Source organism: Vigna umbellata, chromosome 3, assembly GCF_029865625.1.
Source record: "Vigna umbellata cultivar VRB3 chromosome 3, Vumbellata_1.0, whole genome shotgun sequence".
NCBI lineage: Eukaryota > Viridiplantae > Streptophyta > Magnoliopsida > Fabales > Fabaceae > Vigna > Vigna umbellata.
The window spans coordinates 34,042,118-34,065,470 of NC_142167.1; the positions used below are offsets into that span (position 1 = coordinate 34,042,118).

Consider the following 23,353-nt stretch of genomic DNA (forward strand, 5'->3'; position numbering starts at 1 on the left):
GACCCACTTTATTGAATACAGACATGAATTCAATTACATCACAGTCAACATCAGAATTCTTGACAATGTCATTCAATTGTAAACATCATTTATAATAAAAATATTGACTTCTAGATTACTTTAAAAGCCATTTATAGCATAATTCAGCCAACTAACCATGAAATAAAAACAGTGAGAGTATACAAAATTTATGTGAAGGTTATTGAATTATGCACGTATCACTGTAAAATGGAAAATGCCAAAAAAAGATGCATGATCACATTGTCCACTAATCACTCGTTTTATCTCTGTCATGAGAGGCAGATCATAGCCGTAACCATCCAATATAAGCAAATTGGAACACCAAAGCTAAATTATCCATGCCGTGGAACATATCATCAAATCCATGGAGAGAATAAACTCGGCACCAACTCAACAAATCTAATGCTTAAAGAAGGAGCATCCATAGCAGAACGGAAGGAACCAACTGACTAATGACCTGGTAACACTTGAAAGCCATTCTCACAAAAAACATAGGCCTCTATAAAGCACTATTTCTAGCCTAAGATCATAACAACATAAAACCTGACACTCCTACTGAACAGCACTATTTCTACAACTAGATGCTGCTACATTGCTGGATGTAGTAGCAGCATTAACTCAGACCCATTTTGTACAATTCCTCAAAGACCACTTCTGTCAAGACCAAGACGGTCACTGCAAAAACTTGATGGCACAACTGATAGCTGCAGCCGACCGGTCCATTCCTCTCCCGGCTTCAAGCTCACCGGTTTCTCTATCACCGCCCCGTCAACACAAAGCATCTGTTTGTACTCTTCATCACCAAAATCTACCATGGATTTTGATTTCTTTTCCCATGGATTCCACACAGCTGAACACACCATAAAAGTTAAGATGAAAAGGACTGATTTTATATTTTCTACAACTCGAAACCTTATCTACGTTTGTATTTTGTTTGTGGAAAAAATTTGCTACTTAGAGCTTACCAACATCAGGGAGACCTTCCTTCCTTATAACAAATGTTCGCTTCTTCTCATGATCTAGCACTGCAATTATGTTTGGAGAGCTAAGATAAACTCGATCCGCCTGCCATGAAGGAAGTATGGATATTAAAAACATCTTCATTAGCCTTCATTGTGTCAAAACCAAAAGACTTTAGTAGTGGATACTGTGTGTGATTGACAAAACTGCAGCATAGGCCAGGAATATAGTGCTCTATTTATCTCAACCTGAAGTAATAGCTTAAATTGCAGCATGGAACTATAAATGTCTACATTTTGTTAACATCAATATAACCTAGAAGGGTTTACCTCAGATTCAAATGTTATTGCATCTCCTTGTTCAGTAAATCGTTCTTTTTTGAAAAGGTTGTCTAGGTAGTCCAGTGTCTCCAGACCTTCAATCCTTATCTCACTATAAAAATTGTTAATGTGACGTTAATAATGATCGTCAATCTTAAAATAAAATTTCCTGTTCTAAAACAATCAAAAGAGAGGTAGTTCAAGTAAAAATATGTAAACAAGAATCTATATAGGTAACAAGCATTGCAAACAGTAGTTTGCTTCAAATGCTTACAAATTCTATAGGCTGTGTAAGAACTTTGTACTTTCATTACGACTGATCACTTGTTTACATATTTCCCGATAACTGACATGAATAAAACTCATAATTCCAGTATTCGGAGAAGAATCCACCTAATATATAGAGTATCCATGCTAGTTTCAAATGATTAGAGTGTAAGTTGTTATTAGTTTCTAAAGAAGAGAAACAGTCCTCTAAGATCTGCTTGAATGTTAAAATCCCACAATTTAAAGCATTCAGCAAATGCAGAAACTACACGTTTCAGAACAAAAACCAAATATATTTGTCTACTATAAATATTGAACAAGGAAGTACCATTAGTGCTAATAAAACTCCCATCAAGTGTTCAGCAATCAATTTACTATGGAAAAGAAAAATGATGGTTGGACATCATCCCACACACTCAGAAAAGGGAATGCAGACCAAGTACAACAAAGAATTATCCATACCTAATGTCAGAAACCAATAAGTATGTGTGATCCGCGAATGAGAAACTAAATGGCTTGCCATTTATATTCCTGACTCTAGATATCAAAGTCAGGTCCCCATCTGCTGCAAGAGACACCCGAAGACGGAATTCAAAACTGGTACAATTATTAAACAATCGTTAGATTACTACTGCTTGAAATTTACTGCCAAACACAGGAAAAAGTAATATCGAGTGCATATATGCCAGATTCAAATTATCAAACACATGGAGAGTGGATATCCCTGTTATACTGTCACATCATGCTATTCATACCTGTGTGGCCAGCACTTCATATCTTCTTCAGATGATTTTAGCACCAGGTCAATGAAGGATTTCCCACTGGAGTCATTCCCAGGAAGAGGAGGAGGGTTTTCATCAATTGCCCACATTCTATTTCTTGCAAAACCATGCTGCTCCAGCGATCCACAGTTTCCAAACTGTGAAACAAATTCAGCTCAAGATATGTAAGTATGCATGTTACAAGTTATATAAAATGAACGTGAAAAGGAATAAGCTTGCCTGTGGAAAACACATGGGAATTCCTCCTCGAATTGCTTTTGGAGCCTTGAAAATTGCCTACAGATAATGGAAAAGGAAACAAAACAGTTAGTTATTACTACTTGCCTCTTTAAAAAGTATAATTGATTAAAGTTCTGTGTTCCTACAAAAGCATCAGTTAAGAAGTTGGTTTTGCCGTCAAAGTTTTTCATTATACCAGTATTCAACCCCAGTGGTTCCAAAGGACAAAAGCACTACAATGCACCATTCTTCCCTGTTTTTCTCTTGCATCGATGTGATTGATGGACAGCATAGAATACTATGATTCATCAAAATCCAAACTCTTCTTAAATTTATTGATTATTTGGGCCAATGCCCTTCACATGCCAGTTGCAATATAATGCAGATTATCCTAAAATGAAAATGTTCAGAAAGCAAGATTATGAAATATTGACATGTTTTCCTTATCAGCGCTGACAACTAACAAAATTCATATAATTTAAAATGTACAAATTGATTTTCAATCAAAATTGAAAGACATACCTTGCTGCTTGTGAATAGAAGTTCTTCCCCGTGCTCATTCCGCCATGAAGTGACCTGCGCCCCATGTAAGCTTACCTAATTTCGAGAAAAAACAGTTAATCTAAGTAATCGTAGTAATTAAATTACTCAAACTACAAATATCTTTACAGACCAAGTTATCCACATCAAGAATTCGCATTGGATGTCATAGTAAATTTTAAAATCATAACTTTACCAAATGTTAAAACCGACACCAGTTTTGCAATGAACAATTTCTCACCCGTGCCGAAGAACACCTTGGGGTCCGAAGCAGAACTTGATCAATTCCATTCCAGTCCTTTGTAATTTCAGTTGCTGCTCTATAGTCCCATACGGCTGCAGAATGCCCCATTCAAATTAATGCAGATCCTCAATTTCTTCAGCAAAATCCTATTAAGCTTTTCAAATTCGGAACATGCAAATGCCAGAGGATTGAAGGGGTCTCCACCTCACACCTATACCGTAACAAACACGTGAATTAGCCTCCTCGTCAGTTAAATCCAAAATCCCAACACCCAATTTCACTGAAAATTTCTTCTCACTGGTATGATTCAGATCTACGGAACAATAGACCTATTTAAACAAGAATCTGGAATGTGTGATAGAATTCCACGAAAACTCCAGAAAGCCAAGAGCAGAAACATTACACTGAACATTTAGCAATTGAATACCAATCTACCTGGTACACATCCAAACATGTCCTTAAAACTTGTCAGATTCACAGCAGAAAAAGACAATTAAACACTGAAAAAACATAATAACTATCAGTAAATAAATAAATCACGCACGCATACATACATATACATACACACACATACATATATTACAGCTGTAATAAAATTAAAATTTTCTTTAATATAAGCAGAATACAATCACCATAATTTCTTCAGGAAAATTCAAATTAAGGAAGAAAAACCTGTAACATCCCAAAATACAGTAATCACCATAAATCAGAATTAATTACAATTAACAGTAATTATAAACAGTCTTTGCATTAATCCAGAAACAAAAGCCGAACGGCATCAGTATAGGAAACGCGTATAACGCATACGAATGAAACCAAGAGTAAACGTTCTTAGATAAATTCACTAACGTACGACAAAATACAGTCAGAGATGGTTAAGACGAACGGCCTTACAAAATAATTGGCCGAACGTTCATACTATACTAACACGCACAGTACTATTCTAACGAGCACTCTAAGGCTCGGCCTTTACTTCAACTTCCACCAGATTAGCTTCATCCAAATTTTCTTCTTCCAGCACTTCCTCAAGGGACGTACCATCATCTGCTCACATCCACAACGGATGATCATTGCATTTGACAAGACGGAGGTACATATACAAGACAACACAATGGAAATGCAAGGGTAAGCTTATAATATTTAATTTATACAATCATCACATACATTTACCATTCAATCCACTCAAACAACATGTAAACTTATCAATCCACAATCATATAGATACGTATATAAAAGACAGACCGTCCGGACTGTATGAACCGTGTAGCTACAGGCGTCCTTGCACCCGAGTGGTGTGGTAACTGTATTGCACTCGACAGCTGCCACTCGAGGTTAACTCTATCCAAAGTACCCCTAAGGAATAGAGCCTCCTGCCATTCCCACATATGAGTACTCCCTTCTACGTGAAGACGAGTATCACGGAATATCAGGATGGACCAAGCCAGCATTAGCATGCCCACAGTCATACTTTACAAAACTTCAATAATCAATCATATCTGAGACGTTCCTCCTTGGAACGCTCGTTAAAATCCATTTCCAATAATTCGTTCAAAATATCATTCGTCCATATTAAACATTTCTCATATTCACATTTTCATTCTGTGTTCCACTCTCTTAAATTCACGAACGTTCATCACTCAATCAATAGGGACTAACATGTTACAGTACTCCTACATCCTCGTTTCTGAACAAAAGAAACGAACCATTTATCCACTTAATACGTTTCAACACTAAAAATTTTGAAGGTACTGATCTTAGAAGATATGGATGATACTTAGAAAAATTTTAAGTATAAAGACTCCAGGTAGAATCCAAAGGATACAGTCAGTAAGAAAATATTTAGATACACAACCAAATATGATTTGATTTCAGAAAAACAACACTGCCAGTCAACGAACGAACGTTAATTAACAATTTGGACGAACGCCAGTTACGTTCGCTCAGAATTCAATGATAAGGACGAGCGTTCAGTTATAAAACCGAACCCTCCTTGGACGAACGCTAGGTCAATGACCGAGCACAAATCAGAACGAACGCTTGGTATAAACCGAGCGCTATCTAGGACGAACGCTTCGGTATAAGACCGAGCGCCAATTGGGACGAACGTTCAATATAATGACGAACGCTCTGTAAAACGAACGTTCGACACAAGGTCGAACAACATTAAGGACGAACGCTCGACTTAAGGCCGAACGTCATTGAGGACGAACGCTCGACTTAAGGCCGAACGTCACGTATTTATAAAGTTTCAAATATTTATCTATACTGAGCTGAACCGAACACTCATTCACAAAAATGGGGACGCTCGTTCTCGAGCAGAATTCTTTCCAAATGAAAGAATTCCAATCTAAGTTATTTTAATGAAAACCGAACGGTCTAATACCGTACAGTGACGAGCGTCATTTAGCAAAGGGAATGATCTAAAATTTCAGATTTTCACAAGCTTAACAGAATTTTCCAGATTTCAAATTTATAAACTTTATACTTTCATTTCCAGATTTAATTCACCTCAAACATTCTCATCATACAGATTTCGACATTTTAATCATTCCAACCACATAATAACCATACTCCATTCATACATAATCAAATCAACATGCATTTAAATCAAATTCAACATCAAATATAATTCATACAAGCAGTGTTCGTTCATGACAGATCCATCCAAACCAGAATTCATATCAGATATCAGTAACCATTCATAACAGCTCAACTTCATATTTTTCACACATGCAATCCAGATTTCACAACAAACGAGTACAAATTAAACATATAAGCTTCCCTTACCCGGATTGCAGTGAACGTTTAACAGTATACTTGAATCAGTCCAACTAGGGCTTTCTACCCGTTAAGCTCTTCCTTACGCTCCTTAACTAAGTCTAACCAAAGAAAACTCAGAAACTCAGATTTTTATCCTTTGCATGCAACTGAAACAGTGTTCATAGTAACTCCAAAACTAGGGTATGGCTGGAAAACTTACCGGTTACAGGATCTAAAGAAGTTCGGATCAAAACGAAGCTTACTGGCCCGTGAACGTTTCTATGGTTTCAGAAAACTGATCGGAGTTGAAAGAAGTGAGTAAGGGTAGAGAGAAGATGAAGGTTCTTAGAGAGAAGCTGGAGAAGATGAGAGGTTTGGTTTTCTGAGGAAGAAGATGAATGGTGCAGGTGAATGGAAGGGTTTTCGAAAATTCATTTTTGTTCCTTCTCATTCCAGACGAACTAGCGTCTCGCGTGATGACACCTGCACTCCCACTTCTGCCTTTAGAATTTCCATCGTGACAAGTGGCATGCGTGCATGCAGCGCTTGGTGCGTTTTTAATGCACTGAGTGTGTGACGTGGTGCGTGTTTCAGAGAATGATGGGGCTCGATATCAGTGCACAGCAGAGAGATTAAAAGCAGATTTGAAGAGGATTTTACTAAGATAAGCCTTGATCAAAGATTTAACACAGAATTATATTTGCTAATTATATAGGGTTTTACATTCTCCCTAACTACAAAAATTTTCGTCCTCGAAAATTCAGAAATTACAAGCAAATAAGTGCGGATACAAATCCTTCATTGCACTCTCCACTTCCCACGTTGAATCTCCAGTCTTAGCGTCCCACACTATCTTCACCAAACGAATGTCTTTTCCTTTATGTAGCTTGGTGCGTTCATCTTCAATGCGGACTGGTTGTAGCTCCAACGTTCGGTCTGGACGCAGTTGAATGTCTTCCAGCTCCAAGACATGAGAAGGATTAGCTATGTATCTCCTAAGCTGAGACACATGGAAGACTGGATGCAGATTTGATAGCTGAGGAGGCAATGCGAGTTCATAGGCTACTGGTCCAATCTTCTTCAATATTTGATACGGCCCTATGAACTTGGGAGACAGCTTCTTTGGACGAACAACTCTGCCTACTCCAGTGATCGGATTCAGCCTCAAAAATACATGATCACCTGCAGCGAATTCCAATGGTCTTCTTCTTCTATCCGCATAGGATTTCTGCCTGCTCAAGGACGTCTTTAATCTATCTTGGATCAATTTAACCTTCTCGGTTGTTTGCTGGATGAGTTCAGGTCCAGTTAGCACGTTCTCTCCCTCTTGGAACCAGCAAAGTGGCGTTCTGCACTTCCTCCCATAGAGAGCTTCAAACGGCGCCATCCCAATGCTAGCTTGAAAGCTGTTGTTATACGTGAATTCCACAAGAGGCAGCACCTCATCCCATGCGCCTAAGTGATCTAGGACGCACGTCCTCAGTAGGTCTTCTAGCGTCTGAATAGTACGTTCGGATTGACCGTCCGTTTGCGGATGATATGCTGAACTCATCTGCAGCTTGCTTCCCAATTCACCTTGTAAAGATTGCCAAAACCGAGAGGTGAATCTCGTGTCTCGGTCAGAAACTATGCTTGAAGGTACTCCATGCAGACGAACAATCTCATTAATATACAACTTGGCCAAATTAGTCATTGACATCTTCAGGTTCACGGCCAAGAAGTGTGCGCTCTTCGTTAATCTGTCCACGATCACCCAGATTGAATCATGATTCCTCACCGTTCGTGGTAGATGAGTCACGAAGTCCATGGAAATGCTGTCCCACTTCCATTCAGGAATTTCCAGTGGTTGAAGCAAACCACCTGGTCGTTGGTGTTCGGCCTTAGCACGCTGGCAAGTTAAGCAAGACGCTACAAATCGTGCTACATCACTCTTCATTCCAGGCCACCAAAACGATTTTCGTAGGTCTTGATACATCTTAGTCATGCCAGGGTGCATGCTAAGACGACTGTGATGAGCTTCCTCCAAAATAATCCGCTTCAGCTCGCCATCGTTAGGAACGCACGTCCTACCCTTGTAACGCAGCATGCCGTCCGTTCCTGTGTTGAAGTCCTTATCTTTATTTGAAACCAGCGCGTTTAATATCTTCACCAGATCTTCATCCTCACGCTGCTTCTTCCAGATTCGATCAAACACATTACTTGATATTCTAAGGTTGCAGCACTTGATGCTGCTCGGTTCTAACTCAAACTGCAACCTTAAATCCCTAAAGCTCTCCACTAAGCTTAACTCTTTCACCATCATAACCGAGACATGCACTGCCTTCCTGCTTAGTGCGTCCGCCACCACATTGGCCTTCCCAGGATGATACAACAGCTCAAACTCATAGTCTTTCAGAAATTCCAACCAACGCCTCTGCCTCATGTTCAATTCCTTTTGATCAAATAAATACTTGAGGCTCTTGTGGTCACTGAAGACTTGGAATGTGGATCCGTATAGGTAATGCCTCCAAATCTTCAATGCGAACACAACCGCTGCCAGTTCCAGGTCGTGTGTGGGGTAGTTCCTCTCATGAATTTTCAATTGGCGAGATGCGTACGCTACTGCCCGCTTCTCCTGCATAAGCACACAGCCCAACCCTTGATGAGATGCATCACAGTAAACTTCAAAGGGCTTGGACGTGTCCGGAATGACCAGTACAGGAGCGCTCGTTAACTTCACTTTCAACTCCTGGAAACGTTCCTCACACAAGTCAGTCCAAACAAAAGGCTGGTCCTTCCTTGTAAGCTGTGTCAGCGGTGCTACTATCTTGGAAAACCCTTCAATGAAACGCCTATAGTAGCCCGCAAGACCAACGAAGCTTCTCACCTCCGTGACTGAACGCGGACGTTCCCATTCCATAACTGCACGTACCTTTGCTGGATCTACCGAGATCCCTCCAGCGGACACAATATGTCCAAGAAACTGCACCTCCTCCATCCAGAATTCACACTTGGACAGTTTAGCATACAACTCCTTCTCCCTCAATATGCTCAGCACTGCCCTTAAGTGTTCTTCATGTTCGTCATTGGTCTTAGAGTAGATGAGTATATCATCTATAAAAACGACCACAAACTTGTCCAAGTAAGGTCTAAACACGCGGTTCATGTAATCCATGAAGATGGCTGGAGCGTTTGTCACACCGAACGGCATCACTACATACTCGTAGTGTCCATAACGAGACCTAAAAGCAGTCTTCTGAATGTCATCCTCCTTCACTCTAATCTGATGATATCCAGACCGCAAGTCAATTTTCGAGAACACAGTGGCCCCATGCAATTGATCCAGCAGGTCGTCTATCCTTGGTAAGGGGTACTTGTTTTTGATGGTCAGCTTGTTCAATTGTCTGTAATCTATGCACAAACGAGAGCTACCATCCTTCTTTTTCACCAAGAGCACAGGCGCTCCCCATGGTGACACGCTCGGTCTGATAAATTGTTTGTCCAAGAGCTCTTCAATCTGCTTCTTAAGTTCAACCAATTCTGCAGGCGCCATTCGGTAAGGTTGAACAGATATAGGGGCTGCCGTGGTCACCAGGTCTATGGTGAATTCCACCTCACGCACAGGAGGCAACCCTGGAATTTCTTCTGGAAAAACGTCTGAAAACTCCTCCATAATTAACGTTCGTTCTTTACTGCCCATGACGGACGTTCGTTCACGCCTCAATTCTCCAAGCTCTTGATCTTCATGTGTCAAGATCAAGAAGCAGCTCGCACCTTCCATTATATCCTCCTTTAACTGGCCGAGCGTTACATTCAACTCTTCACTCTCTTCTTCCGGAAACACCAACTCTTTCTTCCCACAATCTATGAGAATGTGATTGGTAGCCAACCAATCCATTCCTAGAATCACCTCCAAACCTTGTAGAGGTAGGCAGATGAGGTTAACCTTGTACTTACGCCCTTCTACTTCAACAGGACACCGGACGCACATAGTGGACGTCCTAACCTCTCCCGCTGCTGGTGTTGACACCACCAGATCAAAAGACATTTCCCTCACTTCTAATCCCAGTTTGCAAACGCACGCCTTCGAGATGAAGGAATGCGTTGCTCCCGAATCAAACAACACGCAACAAGAGGTACCAAACACAAGGCAGGTGCTGATGATGAGTGTACCTGAATTGGCTGCCTCTGCACCAGTAATCGCATACACGCGTCCAGCTGCTTGGGCTCGTCCTCCTCTAGCCTGATTTCTGCCAGCATTCGGTGGCCTCAACACAGCTCGTCCACCCATGTTGCACTCACTCTCCAAGTGCCCACTTCTTCTACATCGAGTGCAGAATTTTCCTCCCATAAGTTGAGGGCAAGACGAACGATAGTGTGGTCCTCCACACTGGAAACAAGTAACGCTTCCTGGCTGCCCGGCAGTGATCAACGCTCGTGATCCACTTGCATTTGACTGACTTGGACGAGCGTAAGGAGTACTTCTCATGTTGGCAGTACCCCTGGATACAATCGGTCCTCTAGTCACCTGTGGCTGCTTCTTTTGTCGTTCCACTTCTGCCATATTCTTCTCCAGTACCTTGGCTCTTTCCACCATGGCAGGAAATGACCGAATGCATAAACTTGATATCAACACCTTCAAGTCGCTCCTTAATCCATTCTCAAATTTCCTACACTGCCACTCTTCACTAGTGGCCATAGTATTAAACCTCAACAACTGTTTGAAAGCATTGGTGTACTCTGATACAGATTTTCCCCCTTGCACCAACTGAAGAAACTCTACTTCCTTAGCATAGCGAACGCTGTCTGGGAAATACTCTTCATAAAATTTGTTTCTGAAAACCTCCCATGTGATAGGAGCATGAGTGTCGGTCAGGATAGCCTTCACACTCGTCCACCAGTGGCTGGCCTCACCAGTCAACAAGTACTCAGTAAACGCCAATCTGTTGTCGTCCTGGCACCTCTTTGCATTATAAATCTTCTCAATGTCCCGCAGCCAATGATCTGCCTCATCAGGAAGGCATTTTCCATTAAACTTGGAAGGATGATGTTGAAGAAAGCTCTCCAAACTCCATTCTGCAGTAGGCGGGGCAGCGTTAGAAGAAGAAGCTCCAGGCGCACCTCTAGTGACAGCCAAGATCTCCATCAATTGCCTTTGCGTGTTTTCAGAATTTACACGCGAGGCCTCCAAGCCTTGCATAGCAGCTTGGTTTTGCTGCATCAGAGTAGCGTTTTGCTCCAGCAACGTGGTGTTCTGTTGATGCAGTCGTTCAACTACGGTTTCCAACAACCTAGTGTTGCTGGACGTATCGGACTCATTCGGTTGGGGAGGAGGAGGAAGTCTAGGCGCCATTAGTTCTCTGGATTAGAGAAAAACGAGCGTTAGTAAAGTTCGAGAGTTAAAACAATAACTCATTAACACATAATAAGCACACAGCAAAAACGTAGTGCACTCATAACCTACAGTGTTCCTTAAAAGAACAAAACTGCTCTGATACCACTAATGTAACATCCCAAAATACAGTAATCACCATAAATCAGAATTAATTACAATTAACAGTAATTATAAACAGTCTTTGCATTAATCCAGAAACAAAAGCCGAACGGCATCAGTATAGGAAACGCGTATAACGCATACGAATGAAACCAAGAGTAAACGTTCTTAGATAAATTCACTAACGTACGACAAAATACAGTCAGAGATGGTTAAGACGAACGGCCTTACAAAATAATTGGCCGAACGTTCATACTATACTAACACGCACAGTACTATTCTAACGAGCACTCTAAGGCTCGGCCTTTACTTCAACTTCCACCAGATTAGCTTCATCCAAATTTTCTTCTTCCAGCACTTCCTCAAGGGACGTACCATCATCTGCTCACATCCACAACGGATGATCATTGCATTTGACAAGACGGAGGTACATATACAAGACAACACAATGGAAATGCAAGGGTAAGCTTATAATATTTAATTTATACAATCATCACATACATTTACCATTCAATCCACTCAAACAACATGTAAACTTATCAATCCACAATCATATAGATACGTATATAAAAGACAGACCGTCCGGACTGTATGAACCGTGTAGCTACAGGCGTCCTTGCACCCGAGTGGTGTGGTAACTGTATTGCACTCGACAGCTGCCACTCGAGGTTAACTCTATCCAAAGTACCCCTAAGGAATAGAGCCTCCTGCCATTCCCACATATGAGTACTCCCTTCTACGTGAAGACGAGTATCACGGAATATCAGGATGGACCAAGCCAGCATTAGCATGCCCACAGTCATACTTTACAAAACTTCAATAATCAATCATATCTGAGACGTTCCTCCTTGGAACGCTCGTTAAAATCCATTTCCAATAATTCGTTCAAAATATCATTCGTCCATATTAAACATTTCTCATATTCACATTTTCATTCTGTGTTCCACTCTCTTAAATTCACGAACGTTCATCACTCAATCAATAGGGACTAACATGTTACAGTACTCCTACATCCTCGTTTCTGAACAAAAGAAACGAACCATTTATCCACTTAATACGTTTCAACACTAAAAATTTTGAAGGTACTGATCTTAGAAGATATGGATGATACTTAGAAAAATTTTAAGTATAAAGACTCCAGGTAGAATCCAAAGGATACAGTCAGTAAGAAAATATTTAGATACACAACCAAATATGATTTGATTTCAGAAAAACAACACTGCCAGTCAACGAACGAACGTTAATTAACAATTTGGACGAACGCCAGTTACGTTCGCTCAGAATTCAATGATAAGGACGAGCGTTCAGTTATAAAACCGAACCCTCCTTGGACGAACGCTGGGTCAATGACCGAGCACAAATCAGAACGAACGCTTGGTATAAACCGAGCGCTATCTAGGACGAACGCTTCGGTATAAGACCGAGCGCCAATTGGGACGAACGTTCAATATAATGACGAACGCTCTGTAAAACGAACGTTCGACACAAGGTCGAACAACATTAAGGACGAACGCTCGACTTAAGGCCGAACGTCATTGAGGACGAACGCTCGACTTAAGGCCGAACGTCACGTATTTATAAAGTTTCAAATATTTATCTATACTGAGCTGAACCGAACACTCATTCACAAAAATGGGGACGCTCGTTCTCGAGCAGAATTCTTTCCAAATGAAAGAATTCCAATCTAAGTTATTTTAATGAAAACCGAACGGTCTAATACCGTACAGTGACGAGCGTCATTTAGCAAAGGGAATGATCTAAAATTTCAGATTTTCACAAGCTTAACAGAATTTTCCAGATTTCAAATTTATAAACTTTATACTTTCATTTCCAGATTTAATTCACCTCAAACATTCTCATCATACAGATTTCGACATTTTAATCATTCCAACCACATAATAACCATACTCCATTCATACATAATCAAATCAACATGCATTTAAATCAAATTCAACATCAAATATAATTCATACAAGCAGTGTTCGTTCATGACAGATCCATCCAAACCAGAATTCATATCAGATATCAGTAACCATTCATAACAGCTCAACTTCATATTTTTCACACATGCAATCCAGATTTCACAACAAACGAGTACAAATTAAACATATAAGCTTCCCTTACCCAGATTGCAGTGAACGTTTAACAGTATACTTGAATCAGTCCAACTAGGGCTTTCTACCCGTTAAGCTCTTCCTTACGCTCCTTAACTAAGTCTAACCAAAGAAAACTCAGAAACTCAGATTTTTATCCTTTGCATGCAACTGAAACAGTGTTCATAGTAACTCCAAAACTAGGGTATGGCTGGAAAACTTACCGGTTACAGGATCTAAAGAAGTTCGGATCAAAACGAAGCTTACTGGCCCGTGAACGTTTCTATGGTTTCAGAAAACTGATCGGAGTTGAAAGAAGTGAGTAAGGGTAGAGAGAAGATGAAGGTTCTTAGAGAGAAGCTGGAGAAGATGAGAGGTTTGGTTTTCTGAGGAAGAAGATGAATGGTGCAGGTGAATGGAAGGGTTTTCGAAAATTCATTTTTGTTCCTTCTCATTCCAGACGAACTAGCGTCTCGCGTGATGACACCTGCACTCCCACTTCTGCCTTTAGAATTTCCATCGTGACAAGTGGCATGCGTGCATGCAGCGCTTGGTGCGTTTTTAATGCACTGAGTGTGTGACGTGGTGCGTGTTTCAGAGAATGATGGGGCTCGATATCAGTGCACAGCAGAGAGATTAAAAGCAGATTTGAAGAGGATTTTACTAAGATAAGCCTTGATCAAAGATTTAACACAGAATTATATTTGCTAATTATATAGGGTTTTACAAAACCAAACACTAATAAATCTCAAGAGAATACTGAATAATAAATCTCCCATTAACCAAACACTGGTAATAAGTTTACTTACTTCAACAATCCGGAATCAGGAATTCTAAGTCTAAACCGACACCAGGTCTTGGATGCAGAGAGAAGCAGCAGTAGGAGCCAGAATAATGCATGACCTCTGTGAAATGAGTTAAGAAAATTCACACATCCAATGACACGAGGCAGCACATGCTCATCAAGTACATAGATACATACATGACGAAGAAGAAGCGTTCAAAAAGTTGAAAGGTACCCTTTTCTTAGAAGTATGCATTCAAGACCATATGTAACATCCCAAAATACAGTAATTACCATAATTGAGAATTAATTACAATTAACAGTAACATAAACAGTCTTTACATTAAAATAGGATTAAAAGCCGAACGGCATCAGTACAAAAGAACGCGCATAAACGCATACAAGGAAAACCTAAAACGAACGTTCTTAAATGTATAAAAAAACGTACGTCAAAATAGAAGAATAGATGATTAAGACGAACGGCCTTACAAAATACTTGACCGAACGTTCAAACTACACTAACATTTACAGTCCTAATCTAACGAGCACTCTAAGGCTCGGCCTTTACTTCAACTTCCACCAGATTAGCTTCATCCAAATTTTCTTCTTCCAGCATTTGTTCAAGGGACGCACCACCATCTGCTCACACCCACAACGGATGATCATTGCATTTTGACAAGACGAATGTACATGGACAGTAGACAACACAATGGAAATGCAAGGGTAAGCTTATAATATTTAATTTATACAATCAACACATACATTTACATTTAAATCCACACATACAACATGTAACTTATCAATTAGCAATCATAGAAATACGTATATAAGACAGACCGTCCGGACTGTATGAACCATGTAGTTACAAGCGTCCTTGCACCCGAGTGGTGTAGTAACTGATCTAATCTCACAGCTGCCACTCGAGGTTAACCCTATCTGTCCAAAGTACTCAAGCGGACTAGGGCCTCCTGCCATTCCCACGCATGACTACCCCCTTCTACTTGAAGAGGAGTATCACGGAATATCAGGATGGACCGCGAGGCTTAACTTATCCAGGTTCATACTTTACCAAATTTCACATTTAACACATCTGAGACGTTCCTCCTTGGAACGCTCGTTCATTTTCCACAATCGTATAATCAGTTAATACAGTATTCGAACACATTGACATTTCATGTTTATAATATTTCCATTCTTTGTTCCACTCTCTGAAAAAGACGGATGTTCAATTTTCAAAAGAAAGAGGACGTACGTTAAAACCGGATTTTAAAAGAACTTCTTAAAATCATAAAGACTTCAGAATAAAAGATCAACTCCAGAATATTTTTAAATACTAAGAAGTCAGATTATCTCAATTTAGATGAATAGACATTAAAGAGAATATTTGAATATATAAGGAACTTTATATTCGAAAGGAAACAGGCTACCAGTCAAAGACCGGACGCGCAAATATAAGTTTTTCAAATGTTTGGACGAACGCTATTTACGTTCAGTAAGGAATTAAAGATGTTGACGAACGTTCGGTTTAAGACCGAACTCTTTATTAAAGCGGACGCTCGGTATATGACCGAGCACAAATCATGACGAACGCTTGGCAAAAGGCCGAGCGCTCTTTAGGACGAACGCTCAATATGGAACCGAGCGCTCTTTAGGACGAACGCTCAATATGGAATCGAGCGCTCTTTAGGACGAACGCTCAATATGGAATCGAGCGCTCTTTAGGACGAACGCTCAGTATAAGACCGAGCGTTACTTATTTATAAAGTTTCAAATATTTATAAACATCTGAGCTGAACGAACGCTCAGACATTCAATTGGGGACGCTCGTTCACGAGCAGAATTCTTTCCAAATGAAGGAATCCCATTCTAAGTTATTTTAAGGAAAACCGAACGGTCTATGACCGTACGATGACGAGCGTCATTTTATCAAAGGGAAGATTTAAAGTTTCAGATTTTTCAACCTTAACAGAATTTTCCAGATTTCTAATTTCTAAACTTTATAACTTTCATTCCAGATTTAATTCACCTTAAATATCATCATCATATAGATCTCAACATTTTAATCATTCCAACTATACAATAACCATACTCCATTCATACGAAATCGAATCAACATGCATTTCAATCAAAATCAACAACATATATAATACATACAAGCAGTGCTCGTTCATGACAGATCAATCAAAACCAGAGATCATATTCAATAACAATGGTCGTCCATACAGCTCAAACATCATATTTTTAATACATGCAATCCAGATTACACAACATGCAAGTATAAATTAAACACATAAGCTTCCCTTACCCGGCTTGGAAATCAGACTTGTCCTAGATGTAAAAATGGCTTCGTCCAACTACGTTTTGCTTAGGTTCTTGACTCTTCCAGAACAAAATCTAACCACAGAATACAGAACACTTAGATTACATGCTTGCATGCACTGGAAACCCTATTTTTCCAGAAACCTAAGGACGAACTACGGGAAGAGGACTTACCAGTTTCAGTCCTTGAAGCTGTTCGGTCCAGTGGATAGCTCTTAGTGCAGCGGACGTTTCTACGGTGCTGAAAACGTGATTGGAGGAGAACCGTAAGGATTACAGTAGAGAGAAGTTTAGGGTTTTTTAGAGAGAAGTTGGAGAAGATGAAAGGGTGAGTTTCTGAGAAAGAAGATGAGTGGTGCAGGTGAGAGAAAGAGTTTTCGAAATCTGATTTTATTTAACTCACGTTCGTTTGAACGAACGTCTACCAAGCTGACACCTGCATACCAAACTCTGAATTGGAAGCTTCCAACGTGACAAGTGGCGTGTGTGCATGCAGAGTTTAGTGCGTTTTTAATGCACTGAGGGTGTGACGTGGTGCGTGTTTCAGAGGATGAGGTGGCTCGGTTTCAGTGCACAGCAGGGGGTTTAGCAGATTTGATAGTGTGTTTTAATGAGATAAGCATGAATTATGGGGTGTATTAATTGGATGTGACAAGGAATCATTACTGCTAATTATTTAGGGTTTCACACCATACTTGCAATTGAATCAAGAAAGTTCAAAACTTTCAACAACCCCAAGATTTGAAAAACCAAAAAAACTACAGCAAATGGTAGGTGGCAATGTTGTGTGAAGGCGAGATAAAACTTTTACAGAAGCTTAAGATAAGGAGCAAAAACCGGTCTTGTAAATTCTGTGTCTGTTGGCTGCTGAAGAGATCTAGTTCTTGGACGTGGAAATACGAAAAGTAAATGTACACATGTAAAAACCGTTAAAAAATTTAAACATTTTTTAATGACAATTAAACTACATTAATTTTGTGTACAAGATTTAAAACCAGAATAAAATATACACCATTCCAGTACAGGGTTGAAAGCTACTTTTTCTTTGGACTGTGGTGAGTTCTGAGGAAGAAGGTTTTTGCACCAAACTAGGCATATTTGCCTATAATATTACCAAAATGGGCAAATTCAACCAAATTTACGAAAATGGGGAAGTCGTGAGGGGCCCAAACGACTTCAAATGAAGAAGTCGTGCCCCTCCTGCACGACTTCACACTGTTCATAGCAACAGTGTTGAAGTCGTGCACCCCAAAAACGACTTCTGGGTCCTGTAATCGATTACCATTTTTTGGTAATCGATTACACAATGTTGAAATCCTGACCCCTGCAAGACTGAAAATGGACGAGCGTCCACTTCTCCTGCCGAGCGTCCACTTAGCTAGATGGACGAACGTCCTCTTAGCTTTCTGGACGAGCGTTCTCTCTGCCTGTCTGGACGAGCGTCGTCGAGATGCGCTCAGTGGACGCTCGGCAGGAGAAGTGGACGCTCGTCCATTTTCAGTGAACGCTCGTCCATTTTCAGTCTTGCAGGGGTCAGGATTTCAACATTGTGTAATCGATTACCAAAAAATGGTAATCGATTACAGGACCCAGAAGTCGTTTTTGGGGTGCACGACTTCAACACTGTTGCTATGAACAGTGTGAAGTCGTGCAGGGGGGTCACGACTTCTTCATTTGAAGTTGTTTGGACCCCCCACGACTTCACTTTTAGTCAATTTTTGCCTACTTTGGTAATAAATACCACATTTTTGCCTACTTTGGTAACAAAGCCGAGGAAGAAGATGAGTGGTGCAGGTGAGAGAAAGAGTTTTCGAAATCTGATTTTGTTTAACTCACGTTCGTTTGAACGAACGTCTACCAAGCTGACACCTGCATACCAAACTCTGAATTGGAAGCTTCCAACGTGACAAGTGGCGTGTGTGCATGCAGAGTTTAGTGCGTTTTTAATGCACTAAGGGTGTGACGTGGTGCGTGTTTCAGAGGATGAGGTGGCTCGGTTTCAGTGCACAGCAGGGGGTTTAGCAGATTTGATAGTGTGTTTTAATGAGATAAGCATGAATTATGGGGTGTATTAATTGGATGTGACAAGGAATCATTACTGCTAATTATTTAGGGTTTCACACCATACTTGCAATTGAATCAAGAAAGTTCAAAACTTTCAACAACCCCAAGATTTGAAAAACCAAAAAAACTACAGCAAATGGTTGGTGGCAATGTTGTGTGAAGGCGAGATAAAACTTTTACAGAAGCTTAAGATAAGGAGCAAAAACCGGTCTTGTAAATTCTGTGTCTGTTGGCTGCTGAAGAGATCTAGTTCTTGGACGTGGAAATACGAAAAGTAAATGTACACATGTACAAACCGTTAAAAAATTTAAACATTTTTTAATGACAATTAAACTACATTAATTTTGTGTACAAGATTTAAAACCAGAATAAAATATACACCATTCCAGTACAGGGTTGAAAGCTACTTTTTCTTTCAAAAATGATTCTTTGACACGGTTAAAGCAAATTACATTCATTTGACACGCGGTGGGCCCCGAAAACTGTCAACATCATGAAGGATAGTTTGGTCATTTGCTGTGCTGAGTTGGCTTGTAAAAAAGTAAATGAAACGTTGCGTTTCACTTGCTGGCTTAGGATCTGTGTGTGGGATTTCAAAGGTTTTTGCACCAAACTAGGCATATTTGCCTATAATATTACCAAAATGGGCAAATTCAACCAAATTTACGAAAATGGGGAAGTCGTGAGGGGCCCAAACGACTTCAAATGAAGAAGTCGTGCCCCTCCTGCACGACTTCACACTGTTCATAGCAACAGTGTTGAAGTCGTGCACCCCAAAAACGACTTCTGGGTCCTGTAATCGATTACCATTCTTTGGTAATCGATTACACAATGTTGAAATCCTGACCCCTGCAAGACTGAAAATGGACGAGCGTTCACTGAAAATGGACGAGCGTCCACTTCTCCTGCCGAGCGTCCACTTAGCTAGATGGACGAACGTCCTCTTAGCTTTCTGGACGAGCGTTCTCTCTGCCTGTCTGGACGAGCGTCGTCGAGATGCGCTCAGTGGACGCTCGGCAGAAGAAGTGGACGCTCGTCCATTTTCAGTGAACGCTCGTCCATTTTCAGTCTTGCATGGGTCAGGATTTCAACATTGTGTAATCGATTACCAAAAAATGGTAATCGATTACAGGACCCAGAAGTCGTTTTTGGGGTGCACGACTTCAACACTGTTGCTATGAACAGTGTGAAGTCGTGCAGGGGGGTCACGACTTCTTCATTTGAAGTTGTTTGGATCCCCCACGACTTCACTTTTAGTCAATTTTTGCCCTACTTTGGTAATAAATACCACATTTTTGCCTACTTTGGTAACAAAGCCGGATTTCAAATTTCGAAGACGCTCGAGTTAACTTGCTGGCTTAGGATGTGTGGGATTTCAAATTTCAAATGTTCGAGCTAGGGTTAGGATTGAGAGAGAACGAGAGATAACGAGAGAACGAGAGAGATCGAGGGAGAAAACACAAACCCTACTCCATTGCTGCCATCGGAGGCTGGACGTGATAGGAAAAGTTTGTACCAGCGAAGGTGTAGCCGAAGGCAAAGTTCGTACCGGACGTGGTCGATGTGGAGCGCGGAAGGTTTGTCCCCTTTCTTATTTCTCCCCTTTGTACCGTTTGAATAATATAAAGTATGATACTGTTGTTCCTTTGTTCTTTTCTCATAATTTGTCTATCTTTGTTTTTATTTTTGGTATATTATCGGAAACCCTAGACTAAAGGGGGAAATGTCGTGAGAGATAAAATTCTGGATTGGGCAAACTTGTAGGATTATTTACTGTCCTTAGTGTTTTTGGGCTTGGTTTGCTTATTTGCAAAAGGGAATATTGCAATAAATGGATGAAGTGTGAGATGATTAGAAGAAATGGAAAAAGGGTAGTGTGGCTTTTGCACCAAAGTAGGCAAATATGCCTCTAATATTACCAAAATGGGCAAATTCAAACCATATTACGAAAATGGGGAAGTCGTGAGGGGCCCAAACGACTTCAAATGAAGAAGTCGTGCCCCTCCTGCACGACTTCACACTGTTCATAGCAACAGTGTTGAAGTCGTGCACCCCAAAAACGACTTCTGGGTCCTGTAATCGATTACCATTTTTTGGTAATCGATTACACAATGTTGAAATCCTGACCCCTGCAAGACTGAAAATGGACGAGCGTTCAATGCAAATGGACGAGCGTCCACTTCTCCTGCCGAGCGTCCACTTTTGGTGCAAGGCGGAAGAGACGCTCGTCCAGGCAGAAGCGGACGCTCGTCCAGGCAGAATAGGACGCTCGTCCAGCCAGGCAGAAGAGGACGCTCGTCCAGCCAGGAAGAAGAGGACGCTCGTCCAGCCAGGCAGAGAGAACGCTCGTCCAGAAAGCTAAGAGGACGTTCGTCCATCTAGCTAAGAGGACGCTCGTCGAGATGCGCTCAGTGGACGCTCGGCAGGAGAAGTGGACGCTCGTCCATTTTCAGTGAACGCTCGTCCACATACAGATCGTCCGCGCCCGGGCGCGCGATTCTTTCAGAAAGTTTCAACACTCTGTAATCGATTACCAAATCAATGTAATCGATTACAGGATCCAGAAGTCGTTTTTGGGATGCACGACTTCAACACTGTACCTATGAACAGTGTGAAGTCGTGCAGGGGGGGCACGACTTCTTCTTTTGAAGTCGTTTTGGCCCCCCACGACTTCACTTTCGGTCAAATTTTGCCTATTTTGGTAATAAAGAAGGCATATTTGCCTACTTTGGTGCAAAAGCCGGGTAGTGTCGATGGAGAGCTAGAGAGTGAAAAAGTTCCACGAAATCAGAGGGAATAGTGATTGGAATAGTTTGCAAAATGGCACCCACCCAGCACGGTTATTCTGCTCAGCAGCAGCACGAAATGCAACGCAAACGTTTCTAACTGTCTTGGCGCCAATGCTGGAGCTACTTCCCATGAACTGATTGAAATGATTCCCCTTTTTGTTATAGTCCGAAAACTCCCTGTCCATGCTGCATTCGCTCCCTCTATGTTCCTTAATTATTTTGTGTTTGATGATATTTTTTTTGCGTTAGAAAAAGGGAAATATTGTCATGAGAGTTGAACATCAGTTTAAGGTGTCCTGAATTTTTCATACATTTGCTTCTGGCACCATTTTATTTTTAATTTATGTATTGTATATGTTATGTACCTGCATCCACTGTTTTTTACTGAGAGATAAATTTGCTTTGGAATCCATCACATATATTTTATTTCTATCACTACTAGGTTGCCCTTTCTTGGTCAGTTGTATTAGCATTTTGCATTGTGCCCTGTTTGCCCCTAGATATATTGCGTGATTATGTTGTTTGTGGTTTGTATATGGTGTTTGGCCACTGTTATTTATAACTCCTTGGATTTTATGTAGAGAATGGTTTCATCTAATTTATGAATTTAAATATAGAGTATTCTTTCATAGAGCTAAGTGCTTGATTAACACCAAAAGTTTCTTTGTCCATTTTTTCTGTTTCTAGTGTCCTTGTGGAATCAGCTCTTACGAAATTAATTGTTTTGCATGTATTACCCTATGACAATTGATGCAGGAGTTAGATTTTACAAATGTTGGTGAACTTGAAGATTGCATGATTACCCTATGACAAATGTATGTATTCCCTTCCCCAGAGTATTTAATGCTTTCCTACTATCCACACAATCATTAACCACATACGATTAACAACATAACCACTTCCTGCAGCTCGTTACTCAACTCATGCATGCATAAAGGGTCTTAAAAACCAACCTCAGTCAACGACATAGCGACAAAAACAAACTCAAAAGTCTAAAAAACCACCTCCCCAATTTTAAACCGACCCCGTATCACGCCTACACCCTAGGGTCAAAATGAAACTCAAAAGACTCAACCTTTTTACTACTCTGCTTCCTGTCGCACCACACATAAAGCTCCTACATAAAACACGTTACCAGCAAAGCAACCCCAACCCCGCCTCCAACATAGAACACATCACCAACAAACCAACCCCACCTCCCATCAACCCAAAAATCAGAGATTGGTCCCCCACAACCCTACATCAATAAACCGATGTACAAAAAAATTACATTGCGACAAAAACTACACAAATCTGTACCGTAAATAGAAAATAAAAAATCAAAAACCTGTACCGTAAAATCCGAACACCAAACGCGCGACACAAATCCAGTTTCTTGATGGAAACGCGCGACACAAATCCGAAGACGAAACGCGCGACACAAATCCGAAGACCAAACCTGGACCGTAAAATCAAACGACTAAGGTGTCTAAAAGATGGGGATTTCGAATCTGAAAACTCAAATGGGGATTTCGAGTTTCTTAAGAAAACTCAAATGGGGATTTCGAATCTCAAAACACAAACCCTAGGTGTTTTTCCACTTTTACCCTCCATCACTTTGCAGTTTTTTTTTTAAAAAAGCTGACGTGGACCGTGTCAAATGAGTGTAAGTGACACGTAGGCGTGTCACCGTATTACTACTCTTTTTCTTTGGACTGTGGTGGACAGAGTCAAGAGTC

At 40.7% G+C, this 23,353-nt stretch overlaps 2 protein-coding genes across 3 annotated transcripts; both read right to left on the reverse strand.

The window, feature by feature from the left end:
- Positions 1 to 180: 180 nt before the first annotated feature.
- LOC148202335 (putative glucose-6-phosphate 1-epimerase) lies at positions 181 to 3,956 on the reverse strand. 2 transcript variants are annotated; one of them, XM_088109992.1, is made up of 8 exons: positions 3,351 to 3,956; positions 3,092 to 3,166; positions 2,570 to 2,626; positions 2,324 to 2,487; positions 2,031 to 2,165; positions 1,311 to 1,413; positions 987 to 1,086; positions 181 to 871 (listed from the first exon to the last, which is right to left on the reverse strand). In XM_088109992.1, the coding sequence occupies exons 1-8, from the start codon at positions 3,459 to 3,461 to the stop codon at positions 663 to 665; spliced, it is 954 nt and encodes a 317-aa protein (XP_087966118.1). In that variant the 5' UTR covers positions 3,462 to 3,956; the 3' UTR covers positions 181 to 662. The 2 variants fall into 2 exon arrangements, with proteins under 2 accessions (XP_087966118.1, XP_087966119.1); XM_088109993.1 differs by lacking the exon at positions 3,351 to 3,956 and adding an exon at positions 2,716 to 2,960 and having other exon boundaries at positions 3,092 to 3,167.
- Positions 3,957 to 3,961: 5 nt separating this feature from the next.
- LOC148202336 (uncharacterized) lies at positions 3,962 to 21,820 on the reverse strand. The gene is made up of 7 exons (XM_088109598.1): positions 21,678 to 21,820; positions 10,266 to 11,215; positions 9,550 to 9,956; positions 9,335 to 9,375; positions 8,644 to 9,154; positions 8,177 to 8,526; positions 3,962 to 4,025 (listed from the first exon to the last, which is right to left on the reverse strand). Exons 1-7 carry the CDS (start codon positions 21,818 to 21,820, stop codon positions 3,962 to 3,964), a joined length of 2,466 nt encoding a protein of 821 aa, XP_087965724.1.
- Between the last annotated feature and the right edge of the window lie 1,533 nt (positions 21,821 to 23,353).

What these genes read in the sequence shown, in the direction of transcription:
- LOC148202335 (XM_088109992.1), bottom strand. Translation starts at nt 3,461, where the DNA reads ATGGGGCATTCTGCAGCCGTATGGGACTATAGAGCAGCAACTGAAATT. An exon ending in CAAGGTGTTCTTCGGCACGG is followed by an intron (nt 3,167 to 3,350) that starts GTGAGAAATTGT and finishes TCTCGAAATTAG; the next exon opens with GTAAGCTTACATGGGGCGCA. An exon ending in GGAAGGTCTCCCTGATGTTG is followed by an intron (nt 872 to 986) that starts GTAAGCTCTAAG and finishes TGGTGTGTTCAG; the next exon opens with CTGTGTGGAATCCATGGGAA.
- LOC148202336 (XM_088109598.1), bottom strand. Translation starts at nt 21,820, where the DNA reads ATGGACAGGGAGTTTTCGGACTATAACAAAAAGGGGAATCATTTCAAT. An exon ending in TGCAGAGGCAGCCAATTCAG is followed by an intron (nt 9,957 to 10,265) that starts GTACACTCATCA and finishes ACATTCTCATAG; the next exon opens with ATTGTGGGAAGAAAGAGTTG. An exon ending in TGTCACCATGGGGAGCGCCT is followed by an intron (nt 9,376 to 9,549) that starts GTGCTCTTGGTG and finishes GGATATCATCAG; the next exon opens with ATTAGAGTGAAGGAGGATGA.